The following is a 22,717-nucleotide window of genomic DNA, read 5'->3' on the forward strand; positions in this document are numbered from 1 at the left end:
ACTGTACTTTTCTCACTTCTCTCTTAACTGGAGTTGGTTTAAGTATATGCGTCTCCTCTTCCAGGCTCTGTGACTTCTAAATCTCGCATCTGACTAGGAAACGGGAGCCCGTTAGGCTCAGCCAGGCATGAGAGAGCAGAAGTGGGGCCGGGGGTGTGAGGGAGGCCTCCTGTTTGCTCAGAATCCATGTTCTGCTTGAGACTTATTTTGGAGACAAATCATACAAGGCCTGGCCTTGGCTTCTATTTGCCAAGTGAATGCAGTTAACAAAGCTATTTGCCTATGAGGAATTTTCTGCCATATCTACCTAGGAAAAATCTGGGTTAGGGACAGTGTTAGGCATAATATCTTAATTGAGGATTAATTGATGGTGGGCTTACTGTGTGCTAGGCAGTTTGGGGCAGAGTATACATTTCTGTGTTCATGCAATTTTTGGCCAAATTGTGCAACTGAGGCTCACACATAACAAAATGCTAACGTTGTAAGTGAAGTCACAGATGCTGGGAAATGTCCTAGGATTCAGTGATTCCGTGAAGGCACCCACCACATGTAGCAAAGCTCACCAGCCTCATGTTGGGAGAAGGGACACAGATGAGCCAGGAGGACACCAAGCACTGTCAGCACCAGAAGGAAGATGAGGTGTCCCAGAAAGAAGACGATGGACCCGAGTCAGGTTAGGCCTCAACCACGCAGACGGGAAACGAGGTGGCAGTTGTTTGTTCCAGACTGTGTATGGCTGGCCTGTTATTCTTCGCACATTTCGTAGCAGGCTTGTGAGATTTACCGAGGGAAAGTAGCCGGACATGTGTGGGCTGCCAGCACGGACGTGAAGTATTGTAGTGCTTTCAACAGAACACCAGGCAGTGACCAGTTGATGAACTTTGCTTTAGAGACTTTAAATGAATACAGAACACTTAAACTAATGTAACACAGGACCATAAATGCAGAAAGGAAACAAGGTGTTTTCCAGGATACAATGTTATTAAGAGACAAGGACTATTTCATATTACAAACATTGGAGGGAGTAGAAACGTGCATTTCCTAACATCCAACCTGGAGAGTATCCCTGTTCTTGTGCACATTATGACCCCACCTTTTATTTTTAATCTTCTGGTGATAAGAGACATAAGCCAGCTTGTCAAGGGTTTCAGGTTACATTACTGGAAGTCTTCCGGGGTTAAGCGCTTACTCCTTAGTTAAGTTGCTGTGTGGATACAGATATGTATATGTTTCCTGCATGTGTACGAGGGGCTATTTATCTTGTCTGACCGGATGCCGCAGGGTTGAAGAGCAGGCCTGATCCCAGTTGCCTGGAGTCCCACAGGGACATCTGCTGGGGTGACCAGTCACTGCATCTCTGCTGTGTGATTCTGACTCATGACACTGTCTTCTGGGGCTTCCTGGCTCTAGAGTAGGTTTCATGGGTTTTGGAGGAAGGATAGCTCATTAGTAGTAGGAACACACTGTCCTGTTTGATCTTAGGATGCTCTGCCCACCCCTGCAGAGCTGTTCTGGGCAGTCCTGCGGCAAAGAGTGGCCTCAGAGCTGCACACAGGGTGTGGACGGGAAGATGGGAGTGCCTCGTGTGTGGCGCTGCTCAGGGCCGGCGTCAGGTCGCTCTGTCTCTAGAACTGCCATGCACATGGCCCTGGGCAGCTTCTGCCCCCTCTCAGCTCAGCCATCTGAATTTTAACTTCTAGGTTTAGACACAGGTGGTTTCACATTTGGAGAAGGGAGTTATATAAAGAGTTACCAGAACATTCAGTATTGATCTTCCTTCACAAATTTTCCCAGAGCCAGTCTACACGAGCTGAGCTGGAGGGTCACCGGGGCGCCGTGACTGCAGCTGAGTTCTGTCTGTGGCAAACACATCTCATCATCTCAGTGTCTGAAGACAGAAGCTTTAAGGTAAGGGCGTGGATATTGGGGTGCTTTCGGTGCTTTTCAGAGGAACGTGGACACAGTTGAGCAGGCGTTTCTGGTCAGTGGTCACCTCATACGTGTGACTTTATTTCTACCACACTTCTGTCCTGAACTTGGCTGGAGGTGTCAGCTGGGCGTGTCCCAACATTCCTAGGTGGGCTTGGGTCAGCTGCGGGACCCTCCTCCTCAAATCCAGGGCCTTGGGGAGCTAGAACATTAATTTACTCCACAGTGTTTCTGGGGGGCCCAGAACAGAAGAACCATTTTCCAATATTAATGAGCTTAGGAAGAAACTAATTTATTTATTTATTTATTTATTTTAAGATTTTTTTTTTTTTTTAAATTTATTTATTTGACAGAGAGGTAGAATGCACAAGTAGGCAGAGTGGCAGGCAGAGGGAAAGGGAGAAGCAGGCTCTCTGCTGAGCAGGGAGCCCGATGCGGGGCTCGATCCCAGGACCCTGGGATCATGACCTGAGCCGAAGGCAGACACTTAACCGACTGAGCCATCCAGGCGCCCCAAGAAGAAACTAATTTAAAATGTCAGCTCCGTTCCCATCCAGCTCCTAGCCAGCTAGCATTAGGATTTTTATCCTATTGACCAAGTGAGGACTTGTGCAGCGTAATTGGAAGAAGAGTTGCGGGTGGTTTACACCCTCTTGCAGGGTGGGAGAGGAGAGAGACTGGAAGACTTCCTCGGTCATCTGGAAATGTCTGCTTCTTCCCTTGCTCGGGCCCAGCCCCAGCCCCTCCAGCTGCTGTGGACAGATGAGCTGAGCCTGGATGGAAGTGAGGGTGCCCCTCATCTCTTGGGGATTTTGAGATGGGAGCTGAGTTTGGAAAGTGCCAGAGCGTGTCTGGAAACAGGCCCTCGCCCTTGGCAGTAGACGGCAGTGACTGTGGCCGCACACCTCCCCTGGGCAGTGTCGATTGGTGCTGGGGATGTCTGCAGCCCTGGCTTGGGTCTTCCAAACCCATAGATCTTTACTTCTGGAAATGCCAGCTTTTCCCCATATGAGTCCGAAATCTTTTATTGTGTTTCTACAGTTTTATTATTTATATACCTATTTTATTATTTTCTCCTTTAGGTAACCATTCACATGAATTAATTTGTAACCAAGTTAGAAGTATTAGTTCAAGCTACATCAGGAATGTAGATCAGAAAAAAATTTATATCTCTTCTAAAGAAACGCGTCTTTCCAAAGGTTTGGGATCATCATATGGGATCATTAATCTACAACTCATCAGTGTTAACAGGTAACTTTAAAAACTTGTATGTCTGTTTTGTCGGTGGGCTTTGTGGAGTCAAATTCTCTCAGTGTGTGTTTTTAAGCTGGAATTGTCCCATTCAAGGGGGTCTGAGGGTCTCCCTCCCATCCACACCTTTAAGGATTCACTTAACAGGTACATTTCTTGAAGTTTTTAACTTACAATTAAGCATATGCTTGCAGTCTGAAAAGCATACTGGTGGGCTGGAAGAAACGTGTTGACCCCCTCTGCTGTCCCCAGGAACAGGTGCAGAGCCAGGCCTCTGCAGGGCACATCTGCCTCGTGGATCAGAGGCTGTGCTTAGGCAGGAAGTTCTGTACCACCCTGAGCTCTCAGCGCCTGTACCCTTTGCTCAAACTGTGTGTCTGGCCGTGAGTCCCTACAACAGGTCACGTAGGTCTCCACACACCTCCTGGCCGGTGTTCCCATGCTCCTGGTGCACATCCTTCTGCACAGGGAGCCCCTTTCTTGGGATGACTCACACAGAAATACACCTTTGCGAATATGCAGGCGCCTTGTGACCTTGAGCAGATACGGTCGTACTTCTCTGAGATTCAGCCATTCTTCCTGACATCACTCATCCATGTGCTGAGTAGGGTGTTTTATCAACTTGAAGACATTCGTCAATCTCAGGGACAAACCACATTTCTTGGAATTACCTTGTAATTATTTTCCTGAAATTAATTTGTGGAATTATTATTTGACTGTCAAGAAAACAATTACTAACTTGATTTTGATGTCATTTATAGTTTATTTAGGGCATGCAGTGTCTTTAAATGTCCATTTATCTTAATTTTCCTTCTGAATTCTTGACAGTTTAGATTCAGAATAACTTTTAAATGACATTCTAGGCAACATTTTAAACAGTAGGCATCGTTTAATTGCTGTTTTCCAGACTAATCCCATGAATGTGTTACTTCTGTTGCAAGTGTAATAGTTATTGGGTGGTAGTGCTTTTTACAGTGTGGGTGCTCGAGCTGCTGGGCCTTGATGGTGCCGCGTGGACTGTGCCAGTCAGGCTCCCACCTCCACGGGGAGCTGCCCCCAGGCTATTTATGTGGGACAGCTTCGCTACCTTCCCATGCACACAGGTTCTCAGAATGTGTACGCACTTACGGTTTGTATTTCCTGGTGAAGAAATTATTTCAGGATCGTTCAGACTTGACTAAAAAAAGATATTGTAAGGAAAACTCGGATACTTTTCGGTTGAAGTATTTACAGATAGATATTTCTGTACTCTGTTTATAGCCTCCCCTCTCCTGAGTCTCCTCATCGACGCGGAGAGCCGGCAGCTGGTGACGGGATGCGCAAACGGCCAGGTGAGAGAAGCACAGACTTCAGTTCCAGGTCCAAGCACCATCATGACTATGTGAACGCCTGCAGAGAGATCTCTGCTCCAACACTTCCTTGTCTTCTTTCTGGTTGGAAGAAACTGTCGACCCCGGTAGTCAAGCCGTTCCTTTTGGGGCCTGGGCATTGGGGTGGGGCTCACACTCACACGCGTCCGCCCACAGCCATCAGAAGAGCCCGCTTTATACAGTTTGAAAAATTTGAAGATACTTGATTTTTTTTTCAAAACTTACTTTTTTTAGGTGAGCAATTCAGGTGTATTCACAAATCATGGATACTGTTCTCTTCTTAAAAAGTTGCTGTTGAGATAATTTGGGCAAGACACCCTGTTAGGAAATAATGCAGTTCTCGCTCCCATGTAAGTGTCCTTTGCCTTCACACGGAACACCTCGCCTCTAGCCCTTCGGGTCACCCCACGTGTGCGGGGTGCCCCCCACACTGGGCAGCCTGCAGCACGCCAGCCGGGTGCCCTACGTTTGCACCCAGTTCTGACACTGTCTGCCTGGAGCCCCCACAGGCGAGGGGCCGAGGCCCAGGAGACGGCATCCCCTTCACACACCGACAACAGCAGTGGGTCTGCGGGTCCCCCAGGCTCTGTGCAGCCCAACTGCAGACCGGAGGGGCCCACACCCCCTGTGCGGGTTCGACGGATTTGCTAGAGCGACCTGCAGACCTCAGGGAAATGCTTATTTACCAGTTTACCAGTCTGTTTTTATGAAGATCTATTTATTCATTTGAGAGAAGGAGAGAGCGAGCACGAGCGGGAGGGGCAGAGGCAGAGGGAGAGAGAACCCCAAGCAGACTCCCGCCGAAGGGGCTGAGCGGGGAGCCCACCGTGGGGCTTGGCCTGAAGACCCTGAGATCACACCCTGAGCTGAAACCAAGAGTGGGGTGCTTCACCGACCGAGCCACCCAGGTGCCCCCAGTTGACCAATCTGTTAAAGGACGTGAGAAAGGACACCGACGAGCACCAGAGGAGAGGCACCTATGGCGAGGTTGGGGAGGGTCGCCCTCCCGGTGTGGGCGGTGGACGTGTTCACCAGCCTGGGAGCTGGGTTTTCATGGAGGCCTCAGTGTGGAGGCACGATTAGTGAAACCATTGGCCATTGGAGATTGAACCCAACCTCCAGCCCCCACCCCTCCCTGGAGGTCAGGGGGTGGGACAGAAAGTTCAGAGCCTCTAATCAGTGATTGGCTCTCCTGGCAACCTGCCCCCACCCTTAGGGGCTTTCCAAAAGTCACCTCATTAACACAACAAAAGACACCTTTGTCACTCTTAGGAAGTTCCCAGGGTTTTAAGAGGTCTGTGCTGGAAACAGGGAGGAAGTCCAAAGACATGTATTTATTGTTATAAATCACAATATCACAGATGTATTTTTGGAAGAAATTTTATTTTTCTTTTTGACAAAGGTGGCTGCTATTACTGTGTGTGTTTGCCCGGTGATGTGCCCGATGTATTTGCAGCTGTGGGTTCGTGGTGTCGGGTTCAGAGAGACTGGCCTGGACCAGTGGGGATCAGAGCACATGCCCTCTTGGGCAGTGGTTTATAAGCCAGAGGGCGTGTCTGCACCTGGTGTCAGCGGTCTGAATGGATGTGGTGCCGGGAAGGGGAAGGGAGAGGTCAGACCGGCAGAGGAAGGGTCTGAGCAGCCTCTCGGGCTGCGCGGGGCTGGTCTCGGGCACCACACCCACCCTTCTCCTTGGGCTTGTACCACGTGTTCACCTGTGCCCTGTGATGGCCGACTTGCGGTCTGTGCCTTGTTGGCTTTTCCAGCTTTGGATCTTCAGCTTGGTTGAAGGACATCATTATCGTTGTGTGACACGGGTTGACCTAAAGAAGAAGAGCGAGAGTTTCTTCAGGAGGGTTGAGTCCAGGCTGTGCAGCCTGCCAGGTAACATCACGCAGACCGTCCCACGGGGCCCCTGCCCGCGGGGCTCCTGAGCAGCCTGCCAGGGTCCTGTGTTAGGTGAGCTGAAGAGAGCTCAGGGCAAGGACAGTTGTTACTGGGAGAAGTCTAGCATCTGACCTCAGACATGCACCAGCACCAGGGGGCTCTTGTGAGGGAGGGTGGGGTGGAGTGGCAGTGAGGCCATCCTGTGTGCCGGGGGTGAGGTCCGCTGATGAGGAGAGCATGTGCCCCCCCAGCCCAGGGCAGCCCCTTCCCCGCTTCTGATGGCTGTCCTGGGCCGAGGCCCCGGCCCACCTGGGCCGGCCCCCATCTCTGCCGGAGCCCTCTCTGTCCCCACAGTAGCTTCCGCGTGGCCACGCCTCTCTTCCTCCCAGTTGCTCTAGTCTGTACGCCGCATCACAAAAGGAGCGGATGCTCTGCAGGAAAGGGGGGCTTACTTCTTACTCTCTTGTGGGCATGTGCCATCCGTGAACTTTCCTGTTACAGCAGATGTCTTTTCCCTACTGCCCTCAAGCTTCTCATCACTGTTCTTCTTCCTTTTGGCTTAGTTTGTGTCTTTTTTTTTTTCATAGATGGCTTTAAGCTATTTCTGTTGAAAGAAGGTCAGAAATTACCTTTATCCAATATATCTGTTTTCTTCCTAAGGCTTTAAATCTTGGCTTTCATTATTTCTTGTGTAAGTGCCATTTATTAGGAAATGAACCTGATCCTGCTTTAGGAACAGAGTTAAAGTCTAGGTGTGCTTGGAACTCCACCTTTCTTCCTGACAGACCTCATGTATGGGGACTACTCTGCATTTATAATCTTGTTCTTTTTTTCTAAATTATTTTTTTAAATTTATTTGACAGAGACACAGCGAGAGAGGGGGCACAACCAGGGGGAGTGGGAGAGGGAGAAGCAGGCTTCCCGCTGAGCAGGGAGCCCGATGTGGGGCTCAGTCCCAGGACCCTGGGATCATGACCTGAGCCGAAGGCAGATGCTTAACGACTGAGCCACCCAGGCGCCCCTATAATCTTGTTCTTTATTGCGTGTAAGCCTGGCTATTCTCCTTGACTCATGATCTGATCCAAGTTACTCTAGCCCACATGTATTTCCTACAATATACCGTGCTACCAACTGTCTGCCTTTAACTCTCCGGACCATTTTAATCCCATAGCTCAGATTATCAATAATTCTCTTCCTAGAAGAGGGTCAGCGTGTCTGCACAGATGGCTTGGAGAAAGGAGAGGAGGTTGAAGCAAGCCTCCCTGTCCTAGGGCTGGGGCCATGTGATCTGTCCCTCGTTCTCCCTGCCGAGTGTGGTTGGTGAGTATGATGAACTTGTCCAACACCACTGAGGAAATCCTCTTAAGTTAGGTTCACTTTTTAAGAATGATTAAAATAAAGCCAATGTATTTTTGTCTGTTTAAGTAATAATAACTGTTAAGTGTTTTTAGGATTGCATATTCGGTAAACCTGGTCAATTACTTTTAAGTCTGTTTGATAAAAGAAATGAAATTGTTTTTAATTTTGCTCACCAAAGTCTAGGCAGATCTTGACTCTGTAATGAGGTAAAGGGGGATGTAATCATAACTCATTCTAATACTCCCCCATCTGTGCCCTACATCAGACATTTCAGACGAACTATGATGGCTTTAGCTACTGAGTACAGAAAGCTCTAGGGACAACGAGGGAGGGGCCTCTGGTCTCCCTGGATGAGGAGGGGATGGGAAGGGGAGCGGCTGTGCTGTGGGCCAGGTCTCTGCACAGGTGCCCTGCTGGGTCTGCCCCTCGACACAGGCTGCGCGGGAACAGCCATCTGAGATGACCTGTGCTGGAGCTCCTTGAGGATCAGCCCGGGCTTCCTCCCCTGGGGTGCAGTTGTTTGGCTGACTTGGGGATGGCTGTGGGAGCACGAGGGCCCGAGAATGAGCCCAGGAAGTCAGGGTGGTCAGAGGCCTCAGGGGACCGAGAGGAAGGTGGGAGAGAGGGCGCCGAGAGCTGTTCAGAGTCCCAGGTCTGGCACAGCCAGAGGGGCTTATTGGTCCCTTTATTAACGTTTATCTAGTTTGTATATCAGAAGATAGAAGAGAAAGCAGAGCTGTGTTTGCCCTTTCATGGGTTCTGCTACTTTGGTCTGTTTCCTGTTGAGCTGGTTTCCTCCTTTCCAGACACTGCGTGGAAGGACCTGCAGGTGCCGCGCTGCCCCTCTCACAGGGATGCCCACCTGAGCAGAGTCCTGTGGCCTCAGAGAAGGGAAAACCTTGCAGATCACAGTCGAGTTGGGATCTGGCTGTGGCTGCCTAGTACTTGTCTTCACCAGACAGCAGGCGTCCAGGAAAGCCGAAATACCAGCCTAGTCGAGGATAGTTATAGATCCTAAATGCCAAGAGCCGGCTGCCTAGAAGAGCTTGAGGAGGGCCTGCTCCGTGGCGCTCTGTGGGATGGGAGCCTGAGGAGGGAGACCAGCTGGGTGTTTTCTCTTTTTCCTTTAAAATTAGTCTTCCTTCTGAGAATACTACATGCTTGTGGATTGGAAGCTCAGCTGGCTTATTCATATTTAACTTGGCAAACTTTGAACTGGAAGCCGTTTTACATTACAAGGGTAAGATCAAAGTTCAGATCATCTTTGATATAAATTTCATGTAACTTCAATTAATCTTTTTCTCTGGCATGTGGGAGAGTGACCCTTTTGGTGTAGAAGGCCTAGTCATCAGAATGTGCAGACGGGCCACAGGCAGCCTCTGTGCGCGGGGTCCCAAGGACACGCCTTGAGTCCACTCCGACCTCTTTGTGGTCTCCCTTCCCTTGGCCCCCAGCCCTCCCATCTTCCATGTGTGTGCAGAGGCACACTTGTTCTCTTTAGCACTCCCGCCTCTGTCCCAAGCTCCTACCAAGGATTCTCAAGTCCACCCTGTCAGTATTTCCCACTGGAGACAGCACCATGACTGGGTGACTGGATGGCCTCGTCAGCTTGTCAGACAGCTTGTTTGAACTGAGCTGGGGCACCCTCCTGTCCGACCCTGGCTCCTGTCCTCAGGTTCCATGACCACCGTGCGTGGAGCTGCCGCTGCCCGAAATGCAGGCATGATTAACGCTTCCTTTTCCGCCCTCCCTGTGTGCACTGCAGCCGAGGTCACCGGTAAATGCAAGCTCCCTTCTTTTTCTTTTAAGGCCCCTGTGCTCTGGGGACAGAGTCTGAGTTCTTAGCTTGGGCCAGCCCATGCCACCATTCTCACGGGAAGTCACTGCGCCTTTTCATCACCTGTGGGGCTTTGCCTGAACCCTCCAAAGCAGAGCTCCCGTTTCTCTTCCTGTTCGCCCTGAAGGTTCACCTGAACCTGCCCCGGGAGCTCTGTTCTCCCTGCTCCCCCGAGGCTACACTGCGCACAGAGTCTGTGGTTCTCCGTGACTCGGGGCTGCTCCAGGGGCAGGGCTCTTGTAAGGGCCTCGGGGCTTGAGACCTGCCAGCCCCCACACAGGCCTCTGTGCAGAGATGTGTCCGTGAGTGGGTGGTTCCCTCCACTTACCCCATCAGCAGCGCTGGTTTGTTTCTCTTTGCCGAAAACGAAGATTTCAGGAGCTCCAGCATTCAAGTTGCCGGATCCTGTGCAGTGATGAGCAAGGTCGGTGGTGAGAAGGTGAGTCCCGCAGCTCTTGTACTTGTGCCGCTTAGCTCCCTGGCGGCCATACGGTTGGCAGGCGGCATGTTTATGAGGCGCACGGTGCCATGTGCAGCTATACCGTAGCTGCTAATGTCATGACTGATGCTGTGCTTGCCGTGGGGTCCTGTGTGTTCACTGTTGACTGTCCGTGCAGGCCGTCTGCTTACTCACGTCCCTGTGTGGCTGTAAGATCGCCTTGTTGGAAATCTATGCTGCTGCTCTGGTGAGGTCTCAGCGGGGGCACAACGCGGGAAGGGATCTCTCCGTGCTGCCTCGGTACAGTCTTCCTCAGTAGGGTGTACACCTTCCACTTTACCAGCTGGTGGAATTTCGATTCCTTTTGACCTTAAGAAAGAAAAGTAAAGTTTAGTAAACTCCCAACTGTACTAACCCTGTTTGAGAGCAATGATTGCTCATGGTATTGCTTCTATATTGTTTAAAACTAAATGATTCATAGTTTATTTTAATGCAAAACTATTGTATTTCAGGATAGAATGTAAATTATGAAATAGCACTTTTATGAAAAATATTAAAAATTATTTCTTAGAAGGATAAGAGTAAGCCTGTTTCCAAACATTGCACACCCATATGTACATGAATTACTCATCGCTTGTGAGTGTCCTTAAAATGTACGTTTCCTAGCTATGAGGCCAGTATGTGAGTCTGCTCTCCTGGTGCACTTTGTGTTTCTACCTTAGCGCCCATGTTCTCTCCACCTCTCCACTGTACTTCAGACCTGCTGAGGAAAACAGGACCCAGCCAGCTCCTCAGAGACAGTCCGGTGAGTACAATGCACTCTGGAATACCAGTATACAAAGCTGGTGCTGCCCTTCGGCCCCGTGCTGATTGGCACCATTCTCTTGCTTTGTGAATTCATGTTTGTCAGCATGAAAATTCAGTGTTTCCTCCCTTCTGGTGTTCCTTCGTTTCCCTACCTTTCACATGCTTTACATGCTCTTTGTGGTAGGGAATGTGCTAGATGTTTCTTTTCCTGAATTGGGTAGAATTCATAGGAATTCAGAAATATTTAAAAATGCTGATGTTTCTCGTGGCCAGAAGAGCAGTGGTACCCAGGGATGCCCAGTCATTTATCATGGGAGCAATCTTTTCTTGCCTCTCTTTGCTGAATAATTTTCAAGCACATTGCAAACATCATGTTATTTTTCCCCTGTATACTTCAGCATGCATTTATAAAACATGTGGACATTTGCTTACCTAGTTGTGACGTCATCAAAACCAATGGTAATTCTTGTATTAGCCAGCCCATATAAATTATTCCCGATTGCCTCAAAAATTTTTCTTATTATAAGCAGAAAACAAATTCACATGTTGCTTTTTACAAAGAAATGATTTTAAAATTAACTTCTGTTTTACGATGATAGACATCATTACATTCCATTTATTTCCATTGTAAGAATCATTGATAATGATTTTTTTTTTCCCTTCAGTGACCAACTCAGTGTCCTTATCAGTCTTGTTAAGCTTCTATTGACCTAATTAAAAAACAATAGAGGTGCTCAGTCAGTCTGCTTTTATCTCCATCTCTGGTGAGGGACCCAGCTCCTGGACAGGGCAGGATTGGGTAGGATGGAGTGCCCCCCTGCTGGACCTCCAGGCTCTCCTCGCCTGCAGATCTCCTCCTACCCTGGTGAGCCCCTGTGTCCAGCCGTCCCCTCCCTTCCCCATGAGACCCTCTGAAATCCTTGACTGTCCTTTTGGGACAGATAGTGCAGAACCCCCGGCTGCCACCCTCCCAGGTCACTCCTGGCCAGGGCCACTGGGGATCGGGTCATCCCTGCTGGGTTTCTGAGCTGCGGCTCTCTCCTGCTCTTCTGACCTGCTCTGTCTCTCTGTGCTCCCCATCCCTCCCCTTCAGTCTGAAGACCCAGCTGAGAGGATTGCTCAGCAGGAAGTCAGCTACCAGTCCTTATTTAAATAGCAGCTTCCTCAAAGAACTGTCCATTCCTATGTCCGTGTGTTACTAAAAGTGGAGAGGCTTTACTTGGTGTATTGAAGTTCTAAGTATATTTTTACTCAAGGAGAATTACTTGTGGGATGAAATCTATATGTTACATGGCTAGTGATGTAATCTGTCTTTTCCCTGTAAGTGTGGCCATTTTCATCGGCCACATGTGGGCGACTTTACACTTCAGGAGCATGATCTCACAGCACGCCTCCATGTGGAAATCTGTTGTGAAATGAGACCTATGATTCTCTCTCCTACTTTTTTTACCGAACTCATTTATTTCTTTGGCTTTTGTTCTTGCATATGTTTTATTTAGATTTACCCTTAAAAATGGATTTTTTTCATTTTTTGCTAGTATGGATCATCTTATTCAGATGGGGTATATGATATACCGTGCATCACAGCTAAATGATGTGTAGAACAAAACCTTTGATAAGAACAATTATATAAATAGTAAGGTTATTACAAAGCTTATAATTTCTCTGTATCCAGAGAGTGGTGAAATTTCAAATTGTTGATTTTTTTAATGATGGTTTTATGTCTTGTTTAAAATAACATTTGTATGGAAAATTACTGAAAATGACTTTTTTATAGCTATCCTATAATCTAAAAATTCACATCCCTCTACTTGCAGAAAGCACATAGAAAGAAGAAATATCTGTGATGAAGAATTGCTTTACTCTAATGCTTAGGGCATTTATCAAAATAATAGACATTTACATATTGATGAGCTTTATTCTAGTAATTTTAAGACCTTCTCATAATCAAGTACACTAATGCATCTGTAACTTTATTACCTGATCCTGAGAATATTTTACTGTTGGCTTTATTTTTCTTGGAGATTTTTTTTCTCCTTCGCTTGACATTGAGGTGGAGAGAGGTTTTCTGGGTCCCCTCTGAGGGCAGTTTTATTCCAGGTCTCCCCTGAGGAGCCTGCCTCCCCCCTCCCCCCGGGGCGGATCTGCCTTGTGTAGGACGGGATGCGTCCCCGGTTCCTGGTCACATACATGTCATTTTAGTGATTTGCTCATTAGTTTCACTTGGTTTTTGATGGGAATATGGTCCAGGTTACAGGTTTGAAATAGTGTCAGAAACTGAACTAAATTCCTTTGTTTAAAATAAAAGAGAACTATTTTAAAAATAACTCAATATTATACAATTATCCATTTTTCTAAAGTTATTTTATACTATTGTACAGAATATTCATATTGGATACCAAGTATTAAGTGTATGTAAATATAAATAATTCTGGCAGAATTTTATTTCATCTGAGAGAATTTTTGAGATTTATAAGTATTTGTGGTAAGTTCATGCAATGTCAGAGTTTTTATCAGTCTGCAGTGTTGTGGAAGACTTAGGTTAAAAATAGGATAATAAGTTTTATTGCCATTAAAAGGCACTGTTGTAATTATGTTTTAGTGGTTTATCTTTCTTATTATTCTATCTTATGATAAAAAAGAATCTAACCGAGAATTTGAGTTAAGATCATTGCTATACTTGTTTGTAGAAAAGATGTATTTGTCACAGATTTATGGAGCGAATTCCTCCTGATAGCTGGTCTTTAGCATCCCGTGGACAGAATTTCAGACAGACTGGGATTTGTGTGGGGCCTGTTTTATTACACCTTGAGCTGACATGTTCATGCAGAGTATTTGAGATATGTGGCATTGAACATACTGCAATTCAGTATCATTTGAGGAATGAGAAAAACATTTTCTTGTTGTTTTCTTATGCTTTTAATGACCTTGATGTGACCTTCTTTGCTGGTAATGGTTGGTTTGGCATCAGGTATGAGACCTCTTACGTTTATAGGTAATAACCTCATTCCATTTGTGTGAACTTTTCTGTTTTCAAGGAACTTTGTTCTTGTCATGTTCAGTATTTGCTACTTTTGACACTCATTTTATGCAGCCATGCGGAGCACCATTAAGGACCAGCCCCTGGTTTTCCACAGCAAAGTGAGGTCGTCTGGCTATGCGTCCACACCACAGTGAGTAAATGGGCTCATAGGTTGCTCATGTTGGGCCATGCAGGTAGGGTTCAGTATACCTGAACTCTCTTCTCCCATCCTCCCTCATCTGGGCCCCAGCCCCTCCTCAGCACCCAGGGGTCTTGTGGATCCTGCGGCAAATGCAGAGTCCCTGGCTGTGGCCCAGGGCCGGGCCGCCCTCTCCTGCCCCTTGTCCTGATGGCTCTGGGCACGGCCTGATGCAGAATGTGCTGCTTGCTCCGAGAGGCTTGGATGCAGGTGTGGGGTGGGAGTGTGGCTGTCCAGCATGCATCCCTGGGGCTCGGCACTCTGTGTCTCAGAATCTCTGGGGTCTTGTTTCTTCATCTGAAAAACAGGCCAGTACCAGGTGACTGTTCAGCTACTGCCAATATTCAATAATTTGATTTTATTAAAGGTAGGATTCAGCATTACTTCCCAGTGGTTTCACTTCTGTTTCTGAGTAGGTTCGCAAATAACGTCCATAAACCATAAATGCAGTTCAGTTTCTGTTGTGATCCTATACTTTCATTCTCCAAAAGGAGACAGTGTCCCAAGAATGCTATACTGCAGATGTGTCAGTGGAAGGGTAGTTGTTACAATTGAAGTAATTGAATGTTCAGTGTATTTCCAGCAGGGGACACTGAAAGCATTAATATATTTAAATATATATTACATTTTGCTGCAAAATGCAGGTCTCTTAAGAAGCTTGGAACTGTAATCTTTGAGGGTAACGTGTTTGCTTTCTGCAGCATAACTCTGTTCTCACCAAAGACCAACACCAGGAGCAGCGGTGACCGCTCTTTACCACGTAGGGACTGTCACAGGGGGTACGTAACTGGTTTGCCCGAAGTAAATGTGTAATTTGGAGAGACCCTTTGAATACTCTGAGTGAATTTTTTTCAAACAGCTGTGCGAGCTTGTGAGTCTGCATGTATATATGAGCACATGTGCATGCAATGTGCATACGTCACTTGTATATACATGCCCTTTTGGTCCCATTCAGTTCTTCCTTATCAACCCTTTTTCAGACAGGTTGCTATCTTTACCACCTTAACAACTTAGGAGTATTAATTTTTGTTAAAATTCTGTTTTAGAAAGTGTTGTGGTCGATGATGGATCATTCTTGATAAGTTTGTTAGGTAATAACTGGACAGAAGAATGTGAGCAGACCTGAGCTGAGCGCATAGACTTGGACGTGCTTTTTGTCCCGCGGGTGCTGTGCAGTGCATGCGGGACTGTGGCCAGTGTTGCTGGTCCCCAGGCCCCGTGTACCTGGATGAGAAGGTGTGGGGGGGGCCCTCCAGGACCCTCCCAGTCCCACACTTGGAGATGACCTCATCTGGACAGAGATTCCAGGCTGTGGTGTTGAAATGTCACTTGCTCTCGTCCACAGCACAGAGAATGCTGGTTTTACTTAGTCTTGTAATGTTTCTCCTACGCCCCGATGCTCTTCCTGCCCTGCTCTGCTGCTCCTGTATCAGCAGGTCATGGATGGCAGGGATGTGACCCCAGCAGGTGCCCTCAGACCCTGTGATACTCAGACCAATGGTTGGGGATGGAATGCAGGACCAAGAGCCATGCTCAACTCTGATCTTCTTGGTGACTTTTTCCTACGGAAACCCAGCTCTCCAGACAGAGCCGACGGTCTTTGATGGGTTTCTGGCCTGTGGGGCATTGTTGAGGGGTTTCAGTGAGGGGAGGACCCCTAACAACGTCCCGGACACAGGCCAGTGTCCTCAGGGAAGGGCTCCTCCAAACACCTGCCAGATTTCACTCTGGAGGGATGGTGCTGCCTGGCTGTGGGGCAGGCTTGCAAGGCCAGTCTTTCCAGCTTGTACGGCCTCTAAAGGTGTGAATAAATGTGTAAGTTGTCACCAGTAACTTCCAGCTTTTACAACAGCCTGTCTTCACAGCTACTTTCTTTTTCTGCCCTTGCTGTGCGCCTGGCGCCTTTCCACATTCCCTGAAGCACGTAGCAGTGCTGCGTGACAGGTGGTTCCGCTGGGGTGGGAGGGCTGTGGGGGCCACATGGGCACCAGGGAGGAGCCTGGCCTCTGGTGCCCATGGCCTTGCTGCTGCCCAGAGGCTGCCAAACCAGGTGCTGAACATGAACACTGAGGAGATTTTGCCTCAAGAGATGGATGCCTTCAGTGGGAGGACCCACTCCACCCAGCCTGCCCCTGCACGGGTCCCGGCCATCGGTCCTTTCCTGCAAGCCGCCGTGGTCTGTCTCACAGCCTGGGGATGTGGTTATTCCCACGGCAGATACAAGCCATCTATAGAGTACTAGAGTACCTAGTGTGATGGCCGCCCACAGAGAGGGCGACACCAGGAAGTGCAGGGTGTCTTCTCTCACCACGTCCTCACAGAGTCACTTCAGTGTATGGTGAACATGAGCAATCCTTGACAGTTTGTACTGAAAATGGAGTGGAAGTGCATTTTACAGAGTTATTCATGGCTCTGTGTGTATTTATATGTATTCAAGTTGGATAGAATGAAATTGTGCATATAAATAGGGGAGAATCCACCATTTCTAGTCCATTGTTTTATTTCTCATCTCACTTTGAACTCTCGATTTTCATTTTTCTGATGTTCCTTCCAGTAAGGAATACCCTTTGGAGAGTTCTCCACCAACCAAAGTCCACAAGCAGCGTGTCATCGCGCACGGTCCGGCGGCTGTGAGCTGTGTCCAGTACTCAGGTACGCTGTGCCCGGGGCCGCCCTTCGTTGTGTTTCCAAGGGTCTCTCAACTGCCACTGTTCCGTTGTAAATAGAGCTTTAAAAATCTTGGTTGTGTGAAGTTTTCTGGCATTGTTTGAGTCTGGATTAAAATCAAAGCTCACGTTGCCCTTGAGCGTACTGGCATTAGGGCATTCCCGCTTGCGTCGGCCGCTGCTGTAGGTGGGAGCTCCTGGATTTGGAATTGGAGGCTCGGCCAGTCTGTGCGGTGTGTGTGTGACCCTCTCCTCTGTAGCATTGGAGGGAGCTACGAGGGGGTGGGGGGCTGGTTCGCAGAGGGTGGAGGAGACCGCTCAGGGCGGATTACCTCGATGTCCTGTGTGGTTGCCATCCCTCCTCAGATGGAGCCTTTCCTGCAGGCCCAGCGCGTCTTGGGCTGGGGACAGCCATGTTCTCTCAAGCACATTGAAATGCCTCTGCCAGACTCTTTTTCTGGGCCTTCAGCACTTTTCCTAAGTGAGTTTGCAGGAAGTGGGGAGCAGCTCCCGTCCAGGTGGCTCTGCGATCTGAGCTCTTGTTCAGAAGCACACGTTGTTTCTGGTTTCTAGACATACCTGGAGGTGAGAAGATGTGTTTGCCCTCAGTCTGGTGGCTAGAAGGCCACCCCTCAGCATTCTGAGGGCATTCCTGCTGTTTTCATTACTTCCAACTATGCTGAGTTCCCTTCTTTTTCGTGTAAGTTTAGCTAAAGCATGTTTGAGTGATTTTGGGAAATAAGATACATAGTATCATCAGTGAAGTACCTTTGTGGTGTGAGATAGTCTTGCTTATTTATGATCACGTGATTGTATGATATGATTAGAAATAAAGTAGGAGCTCCATGAGTTGGAAAATCATGGGGGGGGGGCTGGTCTGTAACTTAGTTCTGCCCTGTGTTAGGGATAGGTTTAAATATTCTTGCATAGCTGAATACTATGTGTCTTAAAATCTGTTGATGGGAGGCAGGGTGCCCTGGGGGTTAAGGTTCTCTGGGTTCAGAACCCCGTGCTGACTCTGACTAGCCCTGTGGCACCTAACTCCCAGGTCCTCTCTAAAGGACGTCCTGGGGGATGCCACCTGGTGGACCCTCAAAGTGTGGTGGTTAGCTATTGAGCAAGTGCTGTTTTAGGTTCCCTCACACTGACAAAACGAACGTCAAGTTAACTCAGATTCTATATTTACTGTTGCAAGTGTGACTCTTGTGAGCTGTGATTTTATAGGGATATCTCTTACCATGTTTAAGCAGGGGATGGACGGTGGCTCGCCTGCGGCTTAGCCAACCACTTGTCGCTGGTCTTCCGTGCTGATCTCACTGGGACACCTGCTGTTTTTTCAGGTATGATGTGTGTTAATTTTAGTTACTATAAATTTATGGGTGGGTCTCCTTTTGGTCCTGGGTAACAGTTGCTCTTCTCTTCAAGATCAGACTGGACTAGAACTACGGCTTGCATGGAGGTTTAGCGAACTAGATTGGCCCCACTAAACTGGGCAGAAGGGGTGTAACCAGGAAGGCCAGGCTGCAGGAGTTCTGTCACAGTGCCCCATGGTCAGGGAACTAAGCTTCTACAAAGTCGCTGGGGAGGGGCAAAGTCAGATCTCACAGACATGACTAAAGCATGTTTGGAAAATTAGGACGGTTTGTACACAGACATTTTTATAAATGTAATGAGGTGAGGATGTTTCTCGGGTGAGTAGATTTGAGGTGAGGGCAAAGGTGTTGGAAGTCTTGCTATTGTAGCTTCCTGACAGATTCTGAGCTACCCCCACTCTCGGTCAGGCTCCTGGAGCCCCTCACTGCAAGACTCACACTTGGTAGATATTTTAGCAACAGCAAAAACACACACACAAAAAACAACCCAGAAATGCTGCCAGTCCAGGTGTTTCTGTGAAGTAGAGGAGGGAGCACCTGGCGGAGGGGGTGAGGCGCAGACATGGTGGGTGAAGCGGGGCAGGAGCATGCCCCACAGTGTTCCTCCAGACTCGGGTACCTCCAGGGTCTACAGCGGGCCTCCTGACAGCATTGGGGGGCCTTCTGGAGGGCAGCTTCCCAGCCCACAGCCACATCATCCCTCCTGGGGTTCAAACTGTCGTTCTGAAGGCTCCTGTTAAGGCACCTTGAATGTGCCCAGGACTCCGCCTGGGTGTCTATCGCTCAACAATTGATAGAAATGGCAATTATGTTGGATGTGGATGTTTCTCTGTCTGTTTTATTGCAGGAATAGGGCTTGTGGCTGAATTCAAATAATGCAGGAGATGTTCAAACTTGCCTTTTAAAAAAGTGCCCTGTTTGTGTTTTGGGGAAAAGTGTCATTCTTACCCACCCCACCTGCTCTAGGACACCATTCCGCCTCGTACCACTGGGTTACTAGTCATATGGTTCAACTTTGAAAATACAATTGCTTTCTCCACACTTCACACAAAAAGCAGGAAAATGAGCGCTTTAATATTCATCACAATCCAGGACAAATGAGGCCAGTATAATCTGGATATTTTGTTGTGGTTAAAATTGGTTGCTAAGTTAGAATCCCATCCTAGAGAACTCAGGACTGGGTCCCAGGAGAGCATGGCCAGCTGTGCATCCCAGCTTGAAAGCCAGTGGTCATGATGGCATTTAATTTAGTAAGGGCTTCATGTTTGTGCTTTCGAATGTGGAAGGCCGCCCATCACACCTTGTTGTCCAGCACAAGCATTGCGGGGACCCCGCTTCCGTCCCTCAGCGAGTGCTGGGCACAGAGCAGATGCTCGAGGACACGGGTGGATGGATCTCAGCCATTGCAGGAGGATGTGCCCAAGGCTGCGGGGTGGAAGAGTGGAATTCTGGGGCCAGCCACTTCACAAGATTAAATTTAGTTAAGATTTTATTAAATATTACGGAGATGCTTAAAAACCAATTCTGAGAAAAGGGTGAACTTGAGCTCAGAACATCTTGCTTTCTGGTGTTAAAAGTTCTCAGTCCGCTTGGTCTCAGCCACACTGTGGCCATCCTGCGTTCCTTCTCTGTGGCGTCAGGGGTCACACACCTCAAGCCAGGCCCTGGCCTCAGGGAAGGGGAGGACTCGGATGTGTCTCGTGTCCTGTTCATTCTATTCCTGAGGTTTATCGCTGCAGTGTGCATGCCACAGGGGCACCTGCCATCCAAGACGGGAGGCCGTCAGTGTGGTTCAGCGAGAAGGCAGTGTGTGCAGCGTGGAGCTGTGCTGAGGGGAGGAAAGGGAGGAGCCCAGCCAAGGTCCCTGCTAGGCACGCTGGCCGGCTGGAGCTGGGGCCCTGCGCCGGGCCTTGTGGTCACAGCTGCTTGGTGCAGGCTGGGGCTCAGAGGAGAAGGTCGTGTAGTGTTCTCATTCGGAGTCAGAGAGGTCTGTCCCTGCCTTACTGGCTGATGCACTGGGTGGGCTCATCGGTGCCCCGGTGATGCTTGGGGGCCAGCAGAGGGGTGCCTGTTTAGGGTTTCTGCGATAAGAGCACTTCAGCCTTCTTTGGTAACTCAGCTGACCTTGTCTGGGCGCCCAGGCCCAGAATACTAGTTAGCAGGGAGGGATGGCAGGGCAGAGGGTGTCCCCACTGCAGTGGATTACCGCTCAATTGGGAAGAATTACACCCAGCTAAATGGTGGTGACTTCACTGCCCGTGTCCCTTTGACTCGTGGCTTGTCGGCCTTGTCACTGCAGGGTAAGGCGGTGGCGGTCTGAGCTCCCCTATGCGATGTTGAGGAAGGGAGCCACTGAGCTGGAAATACAGGTGCATCTGCAGGTCCCAGGCCAGAACAGGCAGAGCCGCCTACCCGTCACGGCCCAGAGCACATGGGACGCTAGCGGGTGGTCGTGGCTTCTCAGACACACTGACCTGCAGTGAAGCGTCACAGGTGCCATCCCTGGTGTCCCCCGGCCTTGCTATTTCTCAGCAAAGCAGCGACGGTGCAGACCTGAAGCCTGGTGCAATGGGGCCTCTGTCCTTCTGGTAAAACTCCCAGAAACCTACACCAGAGGGCAGCAGAGCTATTCGGGAAATCCGACTCTGGTTGTCCTGGGTCGCGGTGCCTACTCTATAGATCTCTCCTGCCTTTTCCATCTCTTCCGAGTTGGTTCTCTGGCTGGTCGGCCCCTCACTGTCTCCTCTGTGGTGGTCCAGCCGCAGCAGCAAGAATGTCCTCATGGGGGCACTGGCTTCCGTGCACGTTCGGTTACAGAGTGCTTGAGCCGGAGGCTGGCGCGTTTCCAGACGCGCGGCCGCGTCTGCGGGTCCTCTCTCTGCCGTCCCAGCCCGACGCGGGGCCCGCAGGGAAAGGTGGCTCTGCTGTGCTGCTGGGGCCCCTGGGCCTGTCTCCGTGCCCCATGTGGCACAGCACCATCCAGACTCCCCAGCTGTGCCGTGGCAGGGGCGCTTGCACCCCAGCCGCCCACGCTGCCCCTCTCCACTCCAGAAAGCCCGCGGTTTTCATTTCCCCAGCAGCCTGGCTCTCCCTGTCCTTGGGCTCCTCTGCATGGCTGGTGGCAGCAGGGGCAGGACCCTTTGAAGCGGCCTCCTGGGCCTCTGCTGGAGGCAGGATGCAGAGGTCAGCCTGCGTGGGAGACGGCCGGCGCCCGGTTGAGAAGGAGCAGGGCTGGCTGGCGGCCTGGCGCAGTGGTAGAGCGTCCGGCTCCCGCAGGGGTGCGCGTCTGTTCTCTGCGCCGCGTGGAGCTGAGGCAGGCGGGGGACGGGGAACCCGCGCGCAAGGACGGGCCGTCCCGTTGACCTCCTGTGCGATTGCGGTGGTTGACGGACCGCGTTGGGTGCCCAACCCGGTGCCTGGCCGGTCAGGCTCCGGCCCACAGCAGTGCACGCGCCTCTCAGTGACAGAGATTGCCCCCAGGACACACTGCGGTTGGCACAGTAGAGCTTCTCTTTAGGTGTTTCGATAGGAAGAGAGAAGCAAGTAACCGGTATGTTCTCGACCCGGTGATGGGCCTGAACGTTACTGCTCATCTCATTCCTGCACACCCCCGCGTGCTGCGGGCCCTGTGGGGCGTGTTCATGCAGCCTGTTGCTGGCGGCGCCGCAGACCCCGACAGCCATAACAGTAGTCAGACCGTATGTGGCCGCACGCAGCGAATCCTTCTGCCTTTTCCTTCAGTGTTGAGAGAGCAACAGCTCTTGAAGACGTGTCATTGTGAATCCCACAGACTTCCGTACCTCTTATAATGCTACATTTTGTGAGTTTCTACAGTTTATGTTCTTTTCAAGCACAGATGCACACGTAATTTTGAACTCCATGTTTTAAACATACATTTTTGAAGTACCTCCTTCACAAACTGTACTGAGCCTTTAAAGGAATCCTCGGGCTTTGGTCTCACTGCTGCCAGCATGGCTTAGGAACGCCTCTGGCCTGGCGATTTGCTCCTGGAACAGCCGCGTTCTGTGGGATGGAAGTCCCAGGGGCACCTGTGTTTGTGTCTTCCGTTAGGTCACGACGGGGCGGTGAGCACCGTGTGCTGGAGCCATGATGGCCGGTGGCTGTTGTCTACCTCCCGGGACGGGACGCTGCGGCTGTGGTCACTCCGTGGGGCAGAACTCGCGTTGTGTGTGGTAACGGGCCACCCCAGCGCCGGCTGCGGGTGGGGTTTCACTGACCAGCCCCGCGGCCCCCAGACCGGCAGTCACAGAGGCACGCCAGCACCTTCATGGGGCCAGGAGCTCTCACCAGGAGCGTGGGAAATGGGATGAACCACAGTTGCTCCGGTGCACCCGCGGTGGTCAGTGATCAGCATTTTCTTACATGTATGCATGTGCATACTCACACACGTGTGCACTTGCGTACATGTGTGACAGCTGCGCGCGCACACATGGAGACGTGTGCACTTGCGTACATGTGTGACAGCCGCGCGCGCGCACACGGGCACATGTGCACTTGTCCGCACGCACTGTTACTTGTGAGTGTTTTTGCGTGCTTAGAGGAGACCATTTGGAGACA

General features: G+C 49.9%; 1 protein-coding gene across 9 annotated transcripts in view; it reads left to right on the forward strand.

The window, feature by feature from the left end:
* The window catches only part of WDR27 (WD repeat domain 27), a 156,871-nt gene that overhangs the window by 17,810 nt on the left and 116,344 nt on the right, over nucleotides 1-22,717 (forward strand). For all 9 annotated transcript variants that reach the window (XR_015768281.1, XR_003609287.2, XR_015768282.1 and 6 more), the window contains exons 6-19: nucleotides 1,795-1,908; nucleotides 3,129-3,180; nucleotides 4,441-4,511; nucleotides 6,317-6,434; nucleotides 7,637-7,757; nucleotides 8,933-9,036; nucleotides 10,005-10,072; nucleotides 10,251-10,372; nucleotides 10,795-10,877; nucleotides 13,974-14,052; nucleotides 14,802-14,879; nucleotides 16,655-16,752; nucleotides 18,017-18,106; nucleotides 22,211-22,332. Coding sequence is in view for 6 of the 9 variants with exons in the window: in XM_028103235.2 (XP_027959036.1) it covers nucleotides 1,795-1,908; nucleotides 3,129-3,180; nucleotides 4,441-4,511; nucleotides 6,317-6,434; nucleotides 7,637-7,757; nucleotides 8,933-9,036; nucleotides 10,005-10,072; nucleotides 10,251-10,372; nucleotides 10,795-10,877; nucleotides 13,974-14,052; nucleotides 14,802-14,879; nucleotides 16,655-16,752; nucleotides 18,017-18,106; nucleotides 22,211-22,332 (1,320 nt within the window). In the remaining 3 variants the exon portion in view is untranslated. The remainder of the gene's footprint in view (nucleotides 1-1,794; nucleotides 1,909-3,128; nucleotides 3,181-4,440; nucleotides 4,512-6,316; nucleotides 6,435-7,636; nucleotides 7,758-8,932; nucleotides 9,037-10,004; nucleotides 10,073-10,250; nucleotides 10,373-10,794; nucleotides 10,878-13,973; nucleotides 14,053-14,801; nucleotides 14,880-16,654; nucleotides 16,753-18,016; nucleotides 18,107-22,210; nucleotides 22,333-22,717) is intronic.

This window comes from Eumetopias jubatus, unplaced genomic scaffold (genome assembly GCF_037043125.1).
Source record: "Eumetopias jubatus isolate StellerSeaLion01/CBP00866 unplaced genomic scaffold, mEumJub1_p1.0 scaffold_6, whole genome shotgun sequence".
In the NCBI taxonomy this organism is placed as follows: Eukaryota; Metazoa; Chordata; class Mammalia; order Carnivora; family Otariidae; genus Eumetopias; species Eumetopias jubatus.